This window comes from Haliotis asinina, chromosome 14 (genome assembly GCF_037392515.1).
Source record: "Haliotis asinina isolate JCU_RB_2024 chromosome 14, JCU_Hal_asi_v2, whole genome shotgun sequence".
NCBI classification, from domain to species: domain Eukaryota; kingdom Metazoa; phylum Mollusca; class Gastropoda; order Lepetellida; family Haliotidae; genus Haliotis; species Haliotis asinina.
This window is the reverse complement of record NC_090293.1, coordinates 12,974,464-12,994,017: the sequence shown is the minus strand read 5'-3', so window position 1 is coordinate 12,994,017 and position 19,554 is coordinate 12,974,464. Positions and strand designations below refer to the sequence as shown.

General features: G+C 40.6%; 1 protein-coding gene across 1 annotated transcript; it reads left to right on the top strand.

The window, feature by feature from the left end:
• The first annotated feature begins 11,877 nt into the window (after window positions 1-11,877).
• Window positions 11,878-15,874, top strand: LOC137262197 (serine-enriched protein-like). Its single transcript, XM_067799992.1, has 6 exons — window positions 11,878-12,067; window positions 12,455-12,523; window positions 12,723-12,945; window positions 13,329-13,576; window positions 14,624-14,781; window positions 15,857-15,874. Exons 1-6 carry the CDS (start codon window positions 12,007-12,009, stop codon window positions 15,872-15,874), a joined length of 777 nt encoding a protein of 258 aa, XP_067656093.1. The 5' UTR covers window positions 11,878-12,006.
• Window positions 15,875-19,554: the final 3,680 nt, after the last annotated feature.

Genomic DNA, 19,554 nt, shown 5'->3' with positions numbered 1-19,554 from the left:
TCTTCGATGTACCATCCACCGTGGTATAAACAATGCAGAGTGGCGCACGTCTGTACTTGATTAACTATCATGTTTTTCAAGATGCTATAAAATGTATTTAATTGACTTGATGGTTTATATGTTGGATGAAATACTCGGCCTTGGTCATGATTCAAAAAGTAAGTACCTCAGCCCTAGTGAAGTGTGAAAGTATGTCCGACCGCGAAGCAGGAGATCCTACTTTCACACCTCCCTCGCACTTCCCTGGTACTTTATCCTGCACATTCAGACTGAGCCGAATCGGTCCCCAGCTAGACTAAGACTTAGTCCCTGAATATATATAACTTTGACAGTAACAAACAAACCTATTTTAATTGAAAAGGAGACCAGAGATTCCTGAACCTGAGGAAATAGGGCTTAATCACTGCAGAGAAGGCTTGGCATTAGGCAAAATAATTTGGTTCAGGGACTGAGACAGACTAGTCCCGAGCAGTAATTGATGCCGATTGTTTTCATGCAGAGGACTGACTTTGATGCTGGGTTCGATTCCCTACATGGGTTCTGTGAGAGAGAGAGAGAGAGAGAGAGAGAGAGAGAGAGAGAGAGAGAGAGAGAGAGAGAGAGAGAGAGAGAGAGACTTGTTCCATCTTTTCTGCCAGGCGCTGATGCCATCTCTGTAGAAGGCGCCATTTTGGTCCTCAAACCAAGCCTCAGTAGCAGCAATAAGCTCATTATCATCCTGAAATCTACGACCACGCAAGTGTTTCTTGACATTTGGAAACAGATGGTAATCAATTGGTGCCAGGTCTGAAGAGTAGGGGGGATGCGGCAAGATTTCGTCCCCGCATTCCTGGACAGCAGCGGCTGCAACCTGAGAGGTGTGTACTGGAGCATTGTCTTGATCTAGAAGAATACCACGTCTGATCTTGCCCCGTCGCTTCTCCTTGATTGACTGTCGCACTTGCCTCAACAAGTTAGCATAATATTCCCCATTCATTGTTCTTCCTTTTGGTAAGTAATCTATGTGGATGACGCCTTTGCTATCCCAGAAGACTGTCGCCATTACCTTTTGCACTGATCTGGAGGCTTTGAACTTTTTGGTCCTGGGAGAAGTGACATGTTTCCATTCCATGGATTCTTGTTTGCTCTCAGGGTCATAGTGGTGGATCCAGGTTTCATCACAGGTTACTAGCCTAAAGTGAAAATCTTCTGGATTCGTATTGTATCTGGTTAGCATGGAGTTGCTTATGGTGACCCTTGTTTGCTTCATTTCATCTGTAAGCATTCTTGGCACCCATCTTGCGCACACCTTAGACATGACGAGATGTTCATGAAGAATTGTCTCGATGGATCCGTGTGAAATGCCTGTGGTCTCCTCTAACTCGTGGAGTGTGATTCGACGATTTTCCAGCACAAGTCTATGCACTCTGCCAATGTTTTCCTGACCAGTGCTTGTTGTTGGGCGACCTGAACGGGGGTCATCTCCAAGACTCTCTCTACCATGCTTAAATTCATTGACCCATCGTTTGATGGTAGCAGATGAAGGGGAAGACTTCCCATAAACTGCTGAAGGCCTTTCTTCAATGTTCTTCGCCGAGTTTCCTTCAAGAACTAAAAACTTAATTACTGCTCTATACTCAATTTTATTCATTTTCATTGCCCTGAGGGGGGTCTCTTTTTGTCAATGTGAGCTGTTTAATAACTTCTGAGAGTAGGTTACCAAAACTTAAGTATCACATCAGCTACACCCCAAGGTTCAATGTCGTACCAAAGGCTGTGACACCTGGGTATGGAAAATGCTCAAGGCTCAAAACATATTGACATCCCTTCGCAGGATTTGACAAAATTGACCATGCGGTTGTCATGAATATAATGAAAACCGTATATGATATTTGGCTCGAGATTTACGCTACCGAACCTATGGGCAGGCCCTAGAGCGAGAATGTCTGGTTTCGCACAGAATTTATGATTAGAAAATTGTAAACGAATGAAAGTATGTTTATAAGTATCATGACACAAAACGTAACTTATTGTGACTTCATTCGCTAAAATTAGACTGATTTTAAAATATCTTGCCTAATGGCACGAAAACCATTTTGCCCATGAGTGAGAACATGTTTAAATTTCGAAAATGTAACGTTTCCTCTGGTTTGGGGGTTGTAGATGAATGAAAGCATGTTCGTTTGTTTTATGTCTGACAGTGTAAGGTGTGACTGTAAGTTGCAGGAATTCGGCGAAACCCACGAAATATTCGAGCTTTGGCGATGACTTGATCAGCAGCAGCGACTGACAACATTGTTAATCTTCAGGTTCTCAGAACCTTAGTTTCGTCACACACCACAGTTTCCAATAAAATTCGTTAATAGTTATCCACACTCGCAACACAAAAACGTATACTATCAGCCGACTGGTCAGAAAACATCAACAAACAAATCGAGATCCGGGCCGTCAGGTGTACCACGAGTCACAACTGCTAGGGAGGATACATATTTCTCCTAAGCGTGTGACGTCACTTGGCGTGTTATAAAATGTTCGATTCCACATCGTCTTTTATCCAAAAGATCGGTCTGAAATTGCCTGAAACTGACCGGGTATGGAACCAGTCGCACACGGACATCCTACACAGGGTTGTTGTACTGCATTTTGATGACCGTCCTCTCAACACATGGCCAGTCTTCATAGATGCGCCTTTGGTGATTCCTCACATCAAGATGTTCCAGCAAATTTACATTGGCGAGCCATGAGTCCAGGCTTTATTTGGAAGATAATTGGTAGCGAAATATATCAGAGATACCCCTTGTCCAAAGTCTTTAATTATTAGAATCCTGAAATAATTGTGTCTGGTATAAGAACCTGTGTAAGTGGCATTTAAAAGCTGATAATTTGAAGGAAAACATTTTTTATTCAATAGGCGACTTCCTTAGAGAAGGAAATCCAAATTCTTTATTCCAATAGAATAGACGCAACGTTTCGTTGTAGCCCGAAAACGTTTGTCTATTCATAAAAAGTGTTCATCTTCTGGTAATGAAAAGAAATATTACTTTTCCTTTAATTTCAGAAATAATTCTGAGATTGTGGATATTCAGAACAAAGTTTCTCTATTCGTTGTACATTGATTGGATTATAAACTAATCTACAAAATTCAAGAATAAAATAAGAAAATAGATACTCCACCCGAAAACGCCTTAAATCTCCCCTTAGGCTAGTATAGCTCTGGCTGACAAATACAACACAGGTTTTGAATTTACGGCTCTCGTCGCTCAGTAAAACTGGTCTGAATGGAGAAAGACTTCCGCCTTAACATTCAACAATTCTGTTAAACAGGTTTTCGCCCTTTAAACCCTTTTCCTCACGACGAGGCTCTTTTTCACAGAAGATCGATGTGTTTGAGTACAGGTTAACATAACATAAAACTATCTGTCTTTGATATGAATAGGTGACGTGAAGCATGAGGGATTAATTCTAGGCGTTTACCTCAAGTCTCGTGGTGGAGACAGGTTTGTCCATATGTAATGTGGGAGGCCTTCTACGTATTGAACACTCGCACAATACAGATATTGACATAAGCGCATCGACAGCACATTTTGCTTGTATAATTTGCTCGGTTTTTGTAAGTTTGAATATGTTATTCGCCACAGTGACAATGGACAGGATATGATTCACACTAGAAGTCGGGATGGTCAAATCACGAAAGTCTCCTCGTCTGAGAGTCAGCTGACAAAGCCACGGCACGGTAATGTAGCTTCGTCAAATGATACGATGATGGCTTGTGCAATGCCCATACAGAAGAGATGGATGGGTGGATAGGGAGAGAGAGAGGAGGTCGGGGTGGGGTGGGGGTGGGGGTGGCGGAAGAGAGGGATTCGACGCGATCACTGCTATCACATCTGCCGTTGTGCCCCTGTCACTACTACTACTACTACTACTACTACTACTACTACTACTACTACTATTACTACTACTACTACTGTCACAATAGCTACTGCCACTATACCAGGGTGGCTGCGAGAAATGCGCATTTACACCAGACTGTTTACTTAGACTGCATTACATACCCAAACGGAGTAGATTTATCGGTCGCTGCTATTACCACTGTGCACATTCGGGACCTGTCAAGAACGAATAAAATCATTATGAATCTATATTGAAGTCATAAAAGTTGAATACAAATTCACGTATATGAGATTTTGACCAATACATAAGGTACTCATGGGTCATTTGGCTCTGGCGAACACATATCTTCAGTTTAGTTTCCTGCTCTCCAGTGCGCTGTTTTATCACACGTTCCCAGTCAATAAACCAATTCACACTACAATAACGAAACATTGTTGGCATTCTCGAGAGAGATAGGTAGTTCAGTAGCTCATGCGATATCTCGTCAGTTCAAAACTGGAGTTCGAGCCCCACATTCCCCAAATTAATCAAGTTCTGATGTGATGTTGCCCAAAATAGATAAAGCGGTATAACATCACCCTTTATTTGCGCCTCTCTGCTTCATGACATTATACGACATTATATGCTTAACGCCGCACGTATTTGGTGCTTCTGTTGATTAAACCATGGTTTCAGAATTCATGCCCACTTTCACGAGGATTTCATGGAGAGTTTTATATATTCTACGCTAAATGTGTTTGATGATAGCATACAAGGCCTGAGGACAGTTTTGGAGAATGTTTTCAAATTGGCAACTAACAAATCTATATTTCCGATTGCAGTACGCTTGGTGGCGAATGTTTGACCTGTCTTTACATGTGTTTGTGACCATGGGATAAGATCGCCAGCTGTTGCATCATCACATTTCCGTAGTGATTCAGAAATATGATACGTACATAGTCGTATTCGTACAAAAGACATTTACTTGTCAATATCAATATATTACATTTCGACATTCTTGTGTTTCTGCTACAGGGACTTCAATAAACATATCTCAAACCCAGTGACCCTAAACAGCAGCTTCTGCTTCATGTTGTATAGAGAATGTGTAAATGTATTGGTACCAAACAATTATTCAATAGCTCTAAATCGAAATATGTTGCACACAAATACTAATCCAGTTCAGATAAGAGCTTTCCTGTATTAAAACATGGTAAACGTTGATGGTTATCATTTGGACGTCCCGTAAAATTTTATGGCCAATCTTAGCCTTTTACAATGATCGCGGAACATAGATATCCAATTCTATGCAGGTTCATTACAACTGGCATTTCTAGGTTATACTGCACCTCGTGGCTCCATTTTCATAATGGTCAATCGGATAATTTAACATTCAACATATTTTTATTAAAAGTTGGGAGACAAGATGGTAAATCTTTAAATGATGACTGAATGAATAATTCCACTTCAGGTTGCCTTACCGCTTACAATAAGCACTGTAGAGAAGGAATGCTTTCGAGATCATTTGTGTAATTATCAAGCAGTCAACTGAGTTGATTATAAAGTTATCTGGGTTTCAGTGTTGGTTTATAGTCATGATGTCAATGATATGTGGTATATACCTCATTACTTCCTTTACATGCATTATAAACAAGGAAACGTACACTCGAATATGTGGCATGGGCCTTCCTATTCTTTGGTGTGTGTATGTTTTAAGACCCAAATAATCCATTTACATCGGTATGCTTTTCGGTTTATTTCTGTGTAAATGCATGCATTTGTGTGTTGGTGAATCGTAGTTGATTGCACATCACACTACTCATAACGTAAGTAACGCACTACTCATATTAAGTAAAAGCTCACCATTTACAAAAGAGCACATACTGGAGTCACCTTTCATTCCAAATAAAAACTATGGTAAATGATACTATGTTCAATTTTGAATATTTTGTTTTGTTGTTAAACGAAATGCTTGAACGGATGAAAGCTATCTATTATAGTGCTCTGTAACATGTTTCCAGACGTAGAATTGAACTGATATATATGTAACCATTACAACTTAACTCTCACTCTGGTGGACACTAGAAATGGGCTTCATGCATTGTACCCATGTGGGCAACTGAACTCGGGTCCTCGGGGTTACGAGCCACGCTTTCACCACTAACCAAACCTACCGCCCCCCTGTCTGTTGGAGATATTAACTTTGTAACAAATCGGTCAGTGGCGAATTCAGGTGATACAAGTAAGCTTATGAAATGTTATTTACGTTTAACGTTAACGTTAACGTTAACGTTAACGTTAACGATATGACGATGTGATTAGATGTAGTCTTTGCTTTCACAGCTGAAATTTTAAAATGAAAAAAGACTTCTTAACGTCTTGTGTCGGGATAGACAGAATAGCGATTGTATGAAGCGACCATAAAAGGTCTTACTCTTATCCTTTAATTAACAGTTGCAGCTTCTGTCAGTTAAAACAGAACTTGAGTGAGTGAGTTTAGTTTTAGGCCGCGCTCAGCAATATTCCAGCTATATGGTGGCGGAAAACAGAACGTAATAGATGGGGATGAGCTATTGTGGGTGCGGGACAAGAAATTGCTCGTGAAATCCACCCCTGATACATATGTCAGTACTGAATACAGCAATAAAACTTCATATACGATTAAAATACGTATCTGCCAAATGTGGAGTCATTTCAACGATTGCGGTTATATCTCAAGGAAGAATTGATCTTCAGTAACCCATGCTTGTCGTAACAGGCTACTAGTGGGATCGGGTGGTCAGTCTCGCAGACTTGCGTGACACATGTCATCGTATCACAGTTGTCTGGATCGATGTTCACGCTGGTGATCGCTGGGTTGTGTGTCCCAGGCTCAGTTATTTACAGCCCGGTCCATAAAGCTGGAATATCAATGTATGCACTCATCCAGAAGCATGTGTTTAATGACAAGACTTAAAAGAAACCCACGCAGAAATCAGGATTCCGTAGAGCACTGGAAACTTCATCGCGATCTCGGCATGTTATGAACCAAGAAGACATGCACCAAGTACTAAAATACGTTCTCACCGGAATTTCAGATCATTCAATGCACTTCATTAATATAGTATCGTGTTTGGGGAAATGTCTTATTGCCATGTTTGGTAAGGGTGCATGTATGTGGAATAGTTCATCAAGTATTACCAATGTGTCAGGTCTTTGGTACATGAATGTGAAGACATGGAAATGATGCCAGAATGATGAATGTTTCCAATATCTGTCGCCAAAGCCTGCGAAGAGTCAAACTTGATTATCCACTAACATGAATTAGATGACTACTGAGCTTTAAGTTTGTATCTTCACTGCATAAGATTAGTTTCTCATCGCGTTATTACAGTCGTATTTTCTGTTGTACATTCTATTCTATTCTATTCATGTTTGAGATTCCAGCAACTAGAGTACAGATACACCAGCTAACTCAATCATATAGTTCGCTGTAGCTATACACATACATGGCACATGACACATTTTGTCTTCCTTGGGTGGCATTTAGAAGCTGACGTGATGAAGATGAACACTTATTATTGACCTGCAACTTCATTCTTGCAGTGGATGCAGTTATTTGCTTAATAACGCTGTTAGGATCTACACCGAAACGTCGAAGTCACAGCGAAGTTGTATGTCAATTAAAATGGTTTCTGAGCAATACACTTACTCGATTCTCGTGTGTACTTAGTAAAATTACAGAGAAAAGTATAATACTGTAAAGCTTCTCTTTTTATTCTGATGCGACGTTTCGGTATAGCTTCTTGTACCGTTGTCAAGCAATAGTAAAGTGATGATGATCATTATTATTAATTTGGTGTTTTACGTCGACTTTTAGCGTAGCCAGTGTCCTCGATGGGGTAGGTGGGGTTTAAGTAAATTACTGCTATGAAAACAATAGCGGATAAATCACCTGCCCAAAACATGTAAATGAAGGGACTTTAAACTTAAGTGAATTTTGACAGGAAACGTTTAAATGGGGTTGGTAGGAGCGTGAAGGCCGGTGGGTTGGAGATAGGCTGGGTTTGTTAAGTTGTTGTGTGGTATTTGGGGGTAAGTGGTTGATGGAGCGGTGGTTGATATAAATATACAGTGACAATGGGGGTGAGTGGGATGGAATGTTGGCAGGGGCGATGCACTGGTAGCGGGTAGTAGAGTTACTGTGTTGAGTTATGCAGTTGGAATGTGGGATCGTGAGTGTTGGCTGTGCTTGCTGTTGTTTATCTAACGGGGGCAAGACGACCGCGGACGCGCGGACGTCGGAGAAGACGACCACGCTGGGGAGTATGTTTGAGTTGTTTCAAAGGCATTTAGAAGTTGGAGGAATCAAACTAAAAGTGCTTTATGGTTCAACTTCATTATTATACAAGGTGAAGTCACTTCACCTAAAGAAGAGACCAGAACCTGTCTCGAAACGTTGTGACCTTGTATAATAAAGAAGTTGAACCATAAAGCACTTTTAGTTAGTATGTATGAGGTCCCAGGTCTAAAGTTGTAGGGGAGATGTGATGGTTATTTGAATTGACTTAATTTGTTTGGGATTGTCTAAGTCTTATGTATAAGGTTTGAGTTTGTGAGGAAGTTTGCTGTGGCTTTAAATATGTTTGGTGGATTTAGTGGGTTAAGAAGTAGATGATAATTATTGTGGTGTTTGGTAGGAGAGAAAGCGACCGTTTTATATATGGGTTGTGTTTTAATAGATTCGACCCAGATGGATTTGTTCCTGCTGATGTTGTGTTGGTAGTTTTGATTGAGGGTATGTGTTTTAATGAGGTCTTTATTTCTGTTTTGGATGAGTGTTGGTTAATAGATGTTGTGGAGTGTGTTCTGGCTAGTTTTGCTGCTGTCTATGCTGTGTCGTTTCCCAGTTGTGAGTGTGGCCTGGTATAAATAGGAGTGTCATGTTTTTGTTCTGTTGTTGGTGTGAGTGAATCTGTAGGGTGATGTTATAAAATAAGTCGTGTCGTGATTTTGAGTGTTTATTTTTGAATGTAACTTGTAATGGAAGTGTGTGTTGGATGTTGTGTGGTTGTTCTGAGTTTAGCAGAGTGTTTAGAGAAGTGGGTGGGTGGGGACCTGTTTGGGTTATTTTGAACATGTTAATGGTTGATCGTGTGTGCTGTTGTATTTTGTTGTGATTAGTTTAAATATTGGGTTGTGTTGGGCCCCAGCCCAGTAGTTGAGTGCTGTTTGGTTTATTTTTGTTCTGATTCAATGGATGCCTGTGAGTAGGAGACGTGTGTATTGGGAGTTGCCTGTCCTAACGCCTAGCGCTAATTTAAGGGCTTTATACTTGACACAGTTTAATTTTTGGATGTTGTTGGAAGTAGGTAGTGCAGGACCTTGGTGGCGTAGTCCAGTTTCGACTGGATAAGGTTTTTATAGTTGTTGATAAGTGGGTTTTTTGGGCACCCCAAATGGTACTATTGATAGCTCTCACGAAGTGTAAATCTTTTGACATGATGTGACCAAGATATTAATTTGGGGTGTCCATGTTAAGTGTTGGTCAAATATTACCCTTAAGAAGTTTGCTTCTTTTCCGAATTGAATTTCTTGGTTATTGAGATGTAGTTTGGGTGTATAATTCTGCATCCATTGCTTTTTTTAATGGTATGCCCACGTTTATTTTGTAACATTTATGTGGAACCCACATTTGTGGGCCCAATTTTGGATGTAATTTAGCATTCGTTGTGTTTTCAATGTGGTTTGTTTCACTGAGGTTGAGGAGGTCCAAAAGGAACTATTATCAGCGAATTTAGCAGTTGAAATTCCTTGCCACTTGTCCGGAAAGATATCATTTATAATGAAGTTCATTATCGTTGGGGATATTATGCTCCCCTGTGGGGTTCCATTTTCTGGAGGATATGGGTCCGAAAGTGTGTTGTGAGATTTGATAATTATTTGTCTGTCCTTTAAGAAATCATGAATGAAATTTAGAATTCTCCTGTGTATGGCATTTTCCTCTGAGCTTTTAACAAGGTCCTTGTTGGGTGCTGGGTGGGAGTGTGTGTTTTATAGTGATTTTGATGGGGAAGTCATCGCTGCCCCAGGTGTCTGAATGGACCTGCCATGTAGAAGATTTTGTGAGTGTGGTTGTAGTGGTTGTGAGGTCTATGGCTGATGATTGTTGAAGGCATGAAAGTGGGGAACTAGTGGGTTGATAGCCATTTAGCGTGATGAGTTTATGTTCGTCCAGGGTGGTGAATGCCTTAAGCGGGTGACTGTTGGTTGGTTTGCGAGGTGTGTTATTTTCTTTTCTTTTCTTTTTTTTTTTGGGGTGGTGGTGGTGGGTGGTGGGTGGTGGGTGGTGGGTGGTGGGGGTGCTGGTTAGAGTGGTGCTGAGGGTGGGGGTTGAAGGTGGGGGTGCGGAGGGAACGTTTTGTTTTGGTTGATGTGGTCTGGGGTGGGGTTGAGGGGATGGGGGTGGGGTGGTTTAGATTTGTGGGAAGGGTGGGGTGGTGGGTTGAGTGGTTGATGAGTGGTGCGACCTTTGCGGTGTGGGGGTTGCAGTGATGCAGCACAGATGTGACTTATGTATTGGGCATGCTCATTCATCAAAGGGGACAACAACAACAACAACAACAACAACAACAACAACAAACATATGTAATAATGCAGTAACAACAGGAGGAAGCCAATTGTTGAGGAAGCAGATGGGATTAGATGGTAATGATGGCTGGAGTAATCTGTTCAGTTGTTTTCATCAGTTTATTGTAAGCGGATGGAATGAGGTATCCATGTTCTCTGTTGCTTGAGGGTTTGTGTCGGCATATTTGAACCGCTTCTGCCTGTTTTAATTCTATTTCATTCGCACTCATATTTCATGTATTTGTTTCATTGCATGCGCCAGCATGTACTTTACAGTGTCATTTAAGCACAGAAAAGGTTGTATATTGTCAATAACGCTTATTCCTTAATATATTATTTCATACTTATAGTGACGTGAAGGTAACGGGGTAGAATAGGCCTTCAGCAACCCATGCTTGCCATAAAAGGCGATTATGCTTGTCGTAAGAGGCGACTAACGGGATCGGGTGGTCAGGCTAGCTGACTTGGTTGACACGTCATCGGTTCCCAACTGCGCATATCGATGCTCATGTTGTAGATCACTGGATTGTCTGGTCTGGACTCGATTATATACAGACCGCCACCATATAGCTGGAATATTTCTGAGTGCGGCGTAAAACTAAACTCACTCACTCATACTTATAATTTACGGAACTTAGTTTTCTTGTATATGGTGTTCCTTCATGATATTTAACATCACCGTAGCTACTAAATTTTAAACTGAGTTTATTTGTTTTAAACGTTTCTGTGTAAACTGGCACACATTATTTTGTAAATATTGTTGTGAGTCCCGTCATGATCTATTATAAAATAAATATGTTTAAACCATATGGTCTCCATTTCTTATGGTATTCAATTTCAATAGCCACTTATAGTCCCCATTTATTGTTACAAAGGAATCGCGTTTTTCACCCATCTATTCGATTACAATAAAATCACGTTTATTCCCCATCTATTCCAGAGTCATGTTTGTTTACCCATCTATTCCATTTCAGTAGAGTTAGTGGAATGATACGTAGGTAGACGCTCGGTCGTCATCTTTCACCAAACAACAAACGTTTTGTGTTTTCGTTTCTATTAAAAATAATTTCTTATCTGTTTCATTGGAAAGATGCTGAATCTTGTTGGAGAACGGCCATGAAGGGGAATAGCTCGATAACTGAGAATAGTCCTATCAGTTATCATAATCTTGACACGACACGAGCTCACCTGTCCTCTCTCGTCCATGGATGGTAACTAAAGATGCCGTCAGTACAACATACCTGTCACAGACATGTCGATGAGATGTAATCAGGAAGACAACTTGACTAGAGACTGCAGGGGATTATCACCCTTTGACCGGTTAATCAGGTGTGAACTGCACTCATGAGCGGGTGACGTCATAATAAACGTCACGGCTTGTCACATGTCGGACACTTCCTTACCGGTGAGCGAGCTCACGAGCCTCAGCACTCGCAAATGCAGATTATAAAAATGTGGTGATCAACTTGAAGGTCATGCATTTGAAGGGAGCAGAAAGAGAGCAAGTGCCTTCTGACAGAATTTGGGAAATCGGAATTCTCACCTATGGAGTCGAACACCGCCAAGTACGAGAATATTCTTGTTGTGGATACGTTAGAATTACAAGGTAAGTTTTATATTATTCACATCATATTCGAGATGCACATGAAGAGGTTATACATTTGGAAGTTATATACATGAAGGGAAACCGTTAACACCGTTGTCGAGCAAGTAATCAAGTTATCATCGATAAAGAAGTTGACTATCTGTAGAACTTGGTTTTCCTTAATCTATATTATATTGAAAGAGGCGATTGATGGAGTACGTGTAACTGAGCCCACAACTCGGTGGCTCATGTCATGCACCTCAGTCACGCATATTATGTGATCCCCAAATATCCTTTTCACATACCCCCCCCCCCCCTTCCGACCTTTCGGTATCCTCACCATATCGGTTTCATTGCATTAATATATTCATCAAATTGCCATATCGAAATCTTGGGTTCATGTTTCAGATTCCAGAGACCGGCGCCATATTGCTTTTGTGAACGATGCTTACTCATCGGATGAATCGGAAACAGACGGTATGAGCCATTGTTTTTACCGTTATGTCAGGGAGTAGGTTTGGAGAATTGTCCCGTCAAATATTTTTCAAACGAGAAGCAAGTGGTGATAACGGCGTCAGTACCTGCGCCGAAACGTTTCAGTCAACAATAAAGATGTTGACAATCCATAGATCCCATCATTAATCCAGTTTAATTAATCAAGTCACTTGTCCTTTAGGTTCATCAGCAACGTCTGGGTATAGTTCCCGAGCTAGCAGTCCCCATGATCTGAGCGACGTTGACGACAGTGAAGATGGAGTGGTGTATGAAAGTACGAAGCCGCTCATACACACGCTCCAGTACATACTCTGTGTGAAAGAAATGTGTAACGTCACATTCCTTGCTGGCAAAATGAAAGAACCCGTGTACGGACTGCAGGCAGTCATGGGTTCAAGGTCAAGGTGAGTGTCAAGAAAGACTAGAATAAAATTCCCACGAGATGACATAATGTGCTGATTAATTAGCGTTTGAAACTGACGTCGGACCTTACACTCAAAGCCCACTGAAAACTATTCGGATGCAGAGCTTTTGTTTTCTGTAGGTCCTTATAGCCGACGGCTTTCTTATCCCCTATAACTGAGAGTGTTATTTCCATACTGAAATATAGGGCTATACATGACCCACAGTTTTTCCTGGTCCTCTGCGTCGATTGGGCCTGCAGTTTTTCAGAGTTAAGGGCAAACTTTAAGCTCACCCTCCAATACATATCATTATTCCTGTCAATACAAGTACTAGTGGCAGACATAACCCTTGTTTTGATTAATCTCTATTTGTGTTGTTACAGATACTTCTATCGATTATTTCTATCAAAACGGAAAGAACATACGAGAAAGTCCGGCAAGAGTAAGGATGGATTTTTCTCCTTCTTCAAGACAAAATCAACAAAAACGAATTCTGAGGCAACTAAAGTATGCAGCACCGGAGATAACCACATCACCATCCCTGTCCCCGACTACGACCACGAAGTGTTCAGGAAAGTTGTCACCTTCGTTCACCTTGGTCACGTGGCCATAACAACAGATACTATCATAGGTAAGTACACGGAATTGTACACGGATGTACACCATGTTAAGTTTCGTGTGTTGATTGTCAATATGGTTATGTAGAGATTGGCCTTGGTGTCCTATACATACACTGTTATGCACACTCAGATGTGATGCTCATATATTGACGCGGAGAGAAACTAATCTATAAGACCAAGGTTGCCACCAGGTCAATAGTCAGCTCCCTTCAGGTCGAACAATATTTCTGTGAACGTTTACATTTCTTAAGGGAATTGGACATCTCCGAGAGTGAGTGAGTTAATATTTATAGTCACATCGGCAACATTGCAGCCATATCGTGACGAGAACAATTTAATTTACACCAATATTAAGAGCAATAAATTGAAAGGTTAAAAACCTGCCATCGAATGACAGTAAAAATACTAGCCTATCATTAATATGAACTTAAAACTAGCATTGAGAGTTAAACATTGCCAAAGAGCACAATACGATATAAAGCACTGGCTATAGATCGCAAACAACTGAAAGTAGATCACCATACTAGGGTACCAAGATGTCAAATGGCATGTGTAATCATGTCAATAGGGCTCCGGTTCAAGAAATGCTTAAATGCTTTAGTGGTGAATATGTGGATCGCATTTCTGAAATCTGATGCATCACTGACACCTTATAGGGTCCCCTATTCTATACCCATCGGTTTCAGGTGACACGTTGTGTCGGGTGTCGATGGTGGGACACGTTACTCCTGGTATCGTGGGACACCTTTTCACCTGGTATTGTCACTCCTGTATGATTCACAAACTGTGATAGTTATTCAAATGCTCTTGATCACGTGGCAGTTGCACAAACGAGTTAGTATAGTTGTGGTATCAAATATGGAAAGGAACTTGTGGTCTTCACACATGACTATTATATAATACTGTCATACATGCATTCCGTATCTGTGGGGAACGAGGGTTTGCATCAGTGTGGAGATAGCAGTATGTGTAGTTCCTGTTGGGGAAGTGTTGAACATCTGCGTAATATTATTTATAAATGGAAGGGTTATAACACAGATACATAAATTGTCCTTCAGGATTGATATGTGCCTCGACTGAGTACCAACTGGAAGACCTGCGCCAGGCGTGCTGGGAGTTCGTAGCCAGATGTACAACATCAGAAACTCTGCCGGACATCCTGAAGTCTGGTGCTCTGTATAGAACAAATCCACATGTGAAACTATTCCTTCAGATGGTGAGTGACTAATATTTATGAGGTAAAACCGAGCATGATGATACTGAGCATTGTCAATATTTCAAAAAAACGTCCTGCCCCTCCTGCGCAGAAGTTTTATCCTGGTACACTCAAGGCCCCAGCAAAGCTTTCAAGAAAGGTAGGTAGACAGATGGAGGAAACTTTCAAATTAGATGCATCAGTGGTAAAATGATGGCGTGTGACCCTGTGCATAAAGCTCAGGTCACAATCAGGTGAACTTAAGCAACGATGGGCGCGGACAATGCTCGGATGGGTGACCGGACGCTAGCGCCTGAGAAAATGGGTACCCCGTAGAATAAGTCATGTGGCTATAACCTTCTAGCGCCTGACAGAATGGGTTATCCGGGGTAATAATGTACCGGCTTTGACTGTTAGCTTTATGAACATTCACCTCGTGAGTGTGGTATGGCGCAGTATAAATGCACATATTATTAATGCACATATTATTATTGTTATTTCCGATGCAATTCCTTAGTTTCACTTGCACCACACGTCCCTTCAGAAGAACAATTGACGACGATTGTTTTTGACGGTCGATCTATGGTGATTCATAAACACATGGTCTGTCATGGTGATAATCATTGTATTGTCTTGTCCAAACCCGATTTGTTTACAAACAACACCGAACAGCTGTAATACTGCTGAGTGAGTGAGTGAGTTTAGTTTTACGCCGCACTCAGTAATATTCCAGCTATATGACGGCGGTCTGTAAATAATCCAGTCTGGACCAGACAATCCAGCGATCAACAACATGAGCATCGATATGCGCAGTTGGGAACCGTTGACATGTGTCAATCAGTCAGCGAGCCTGACCACCCGATCCCGTTAGTCGCCTCTTACGACAAGCATAATCGCCTTTTATGGCAAGCATGGGTTGCTGAAGGCCTATTCTACCCCGAGACCTTCACGGGTGTAATACTGTTGAAACAAATATATATTCATATGGTCACAGTTGTAAAATCAACTCTGTTTTAAGCAGAGACTTCTTATTGGTATGGAAAGTGAAGTTTGTCGCTTCTGTTCCAACTAAACTAACCAATTGTATTGTTTGCAGATATCCAGGATGCGATAGAAGAGTCGATAGAGGTTTCCTCTGCTGTGCTATAGATTGCGTGACTCAAATCACGCAGTGCTCAAATTGTACATATTACTCAAAGTGAATAAACGTAAACATAAAAAACCCACGATGTCATACGTTGTCGCGCCTTATCTTCAACTGCTCGTGTTCACTAGCAGTAAATGTAGTCAAACTGAAGTATATTGTAAACGTTATGCTGATATACGATACCGAATGATTTCAGTATGCTGTTGATAGACTTGCATGGCATGACTTTACACATACACATAGTGATAGTTAAGGTTGTCTTTTCGTACCTAGATTTATGCACACCAATTGATACGATGTGCAGGAAATGATTATACATGTATAAATTGTACAATGTAATGGCATATCATTCACGGAAGTACTTCTTTTGTTATTCCAGTAATCCATAAAATTCAGCAAAGCCTGTTATGTATTCATGTGAACATGGGTATCCTTTCATATAGTTACACACAACGTCATTATTAGCGGTGAAGAATGTACGTGTCATACATCCACATTTTCAGAAGTTGCACAGTGTGTAAGAATCACACAGGTCAAAAGCCAAAACTGTTTGGAGGTTGTATCAGAGGCCCACTTGACACTGCAGTTGTGTCGAACTGTGCTGCTTTTCTCGTACTTTCATATATATTTCTTCATAAAGACAACGGTTCGGTTGTGACGAACTTTAAATTACTCGAACTAATTTCTAAGGTGTCTTCAACTGTTAGTATCCTTCAAAACCAAGCCCTACTCTGTATCATGGCTACCGCAAATATGGAGTCGGTAAAGTTTTGGGTTCATGCATTGTTCATAAGTATGAATTCGAAACCAGCTCGAGGAACGAACGATCGCACGAAAGGTATGTGCAGATACTCATTCTAGATGAATTATACCCGTGACAACAGGTCATCAATCACATGGAGAAGGCTACATTGATGTCTAGCAATACTCCTCGAAATGGTCCAAACCTATTTTGAACGGACCTTGAGAAAACTGAAGTGTTCATTCACCGCCATAACAGCTGACAACAATTACAGTTTTCACCATCGAAATGCAGTCACCAGCTCTGACTGATTTATTATATAATGCTACTTGATCTTGATCGTCATGCTATATTTTCTTGGATGTCAAAGTAAATAGCTTTTCCTTCAACAACACTTATCGCTGATAGGGACGTTAGATATTATCATTCGGTAAACGACGTATATTGAAATAATCCATAGGAAACACGTTCTCTTGTCCCTATCGAGATTAATATCATTGAACGACAATGCTTTTCGATTAGTATCATTTGAAATATGAACGATTTAATCTAGCACAATTATATACACCGTACACCTACGTCTCTCGTGTAACCCATGAACATCTGGGTCTTCGATGCTTGTCGTAAGAGGCGACTAACGCTTGACTTGACTTAAAACATTTTATCGTATATCAAAGCTCATAACATCAGTCACTGGATTGGTTCAAATTCGGTTCAGTTTATTTATTCAGATAAATAACCACCCACGACTAAAATTCAAAACGATTTCAAATGATACAAGAGAATAATTGATATGGCCCCGTATGTGCGCTCATTCTGTAAAAAATCCCCAAACTATCACCTACTTTGGTGAAAGCGTAGGATTTAAGTCGAAAAGAAGAAAGGATCGATTGATACTGAACATTGCCGCTGTTTGGGAGTTATATTAACAAACCAATATTTGGATTACTACATTCTATGAAGGTATAATGTAGGTATCATGTAAGGTGTTTCTCCCATGACGGTATTTGTATGGAATATAGTACGGATCCATATGCTGGTTTGTAAACACACAGCTAATTCTACTTACTAACATGTAGATGAAATCCAGTGTTTGTGTTGTCGGAAGGGAAGTTTTGTTATGTTTTAGTTTAAATTACTGTTTGTGTACTTTCCTACTTAAATTGTATTTTTTTACGGGATGAATAAACCCAGCGTGTGTTGATAATATACTGCTGGTCAAAAGCATAAACACTTGAAAATTATGTTTGAAAAACGTACAACGGTTCGTGAACAGTTGAAGACAAAATGTTTACTTAACGTCCACATACTTGTATTTCTTCCTGGTGTATTGAAAATCACAAACAGACATTGAGGTATTATACCTTGTTAATCTTAGCAAGACCACTCGTCTAGGTTATATTTGCTTAACAAACACGCCTTTTCTGTGATGCATTGTTGACTGGGTGCACCTGCGCAACATCTAATCAGCACACAGTCACGTGACAAGTTGGGGCGGTGAGAAGTGGTGTGGCACGATCATATCACCCCCATAGATGCCGCTCCTGGTTGATCATCGCCATAGAATAGAAACACAGGATGAAATCACCTCAAAATACTCCCTTCGGGTTACAACTCACCTTCCTGCACACAAAAAGAGAGTTAGAGAAAGAGGGAGAGAGGGGTTGGGTCAAAGTGAACTTATTCCACTTAATAAAATCACCTTGCAGTATCACAATACCACCGTCGGCATACAACCAGTCCCCACAGGATCAAAACACAACCTTGAACATTATTGAGAAGCTCTTCACGCCATATCTGTAGATAAGTTAAAGGGACTTTTTTAAAGGCCACAAAATCTCACGCCGAGGGTCACTGTCACGCCGCGTTTCCACTCAAAGCGTCAGTACATGGAGTCTGTACTGTGATTGAGAGTTTACTCTTGTAAGGTCCGGGAGGAGGCAGAACAAGTTTATTCCTAAGGACCTGAGCTCGCCATCGTTACACAGTGCATTTAACATTCGGGGCATGGAGTCAAGACAAAATTAGCTCTTCATATAAACATTGCTTTATGAACGACAGTTTGGACAAATGAAATGATACCCATCTTCGATGCAGGGATACCTTGCTAAAAACAAAAATCACATGATCGCAATGCTCCATTTAAATGTAAAGCTCTACCAACTTATATTCTTAACCTATGACATGATATTCTGAAAGTCGTAATGCAACAGGACATATTTCGAGGAATAGGACAATGGTCATAGGGAAACGTATGCTTAATGTTTTAATATACATCAAGCTTAGTGCTCTAATCTTTATCATTTTGCCATTTTTTGTGAAAACTCAAACGCTACCTAAATATATTACAAAATTCTTATGAGTTTACGCTCTGTGGTTTCAGACACACAAAACCAAAACCACAAAAGAAGCCAAATTCTTATAACAATTTTCCATCATTATCTTAAAAATACACTCCAAGATTTACTTATTTGAAAAAAATACCGCAGAACCCATTTCTGTAGTGATGATATCTTCCTATGTCTCCGTGGACTATAGAGTTAGGCTTTGAATGAACTTTTAAAATATTCTCTTGCAGAACTTAAGGTGTACTTTCTCAATTTCACTGGTGTATCCCAAAACTTCACACCCACAGTTTACTGGACTGGATAGAAAATAATTGAAAGCTGGCAACTTGTTTTAACTTTGCCGATTGTAGTGGAGTGGATGATTTCCTTCCTTTCTCGAAAATCATTATTTTAGCGATATCAGCATTTATATACCGTCGCATGTGTGGCATCATTCATGCTGTGGATCTAACAGTCTCTGTAAACCTTTTGGTGTCCAATCTAAAAGTACCATATCATCTACAAAATGAATCAGGAACAGATAGAAGCAGTCCATTATCAGCCCAACATTGTCGCAA

What these genes read in the sequence shown, in the direction of transcription:
- LOC137262197 (XM_067799992.1), top strand. Translation starts at nt 12,007, where the DNA reads ATGGAGTCGAACACCGCCAAGTACGAGAATATTCTTGTTGTGGATACG. An exon ending in GGATGAATCGGAAACAGACG is followed by an intron (nt 12,524 to 12,722) that starts GTATGAGCCATT and finishes CTTGTCCTTTAG; the next exon opens with GTTCATCAGCAACGTCTGGG. An exon ending in AACAACAGATACTATCATAG is followed by an intron (nt 13,577 to 14,623) that starts GTAAGTACACGG and finishes ATTGTCCTTCAG; the next exon opens with GATTGATATGTGCCTCGACT.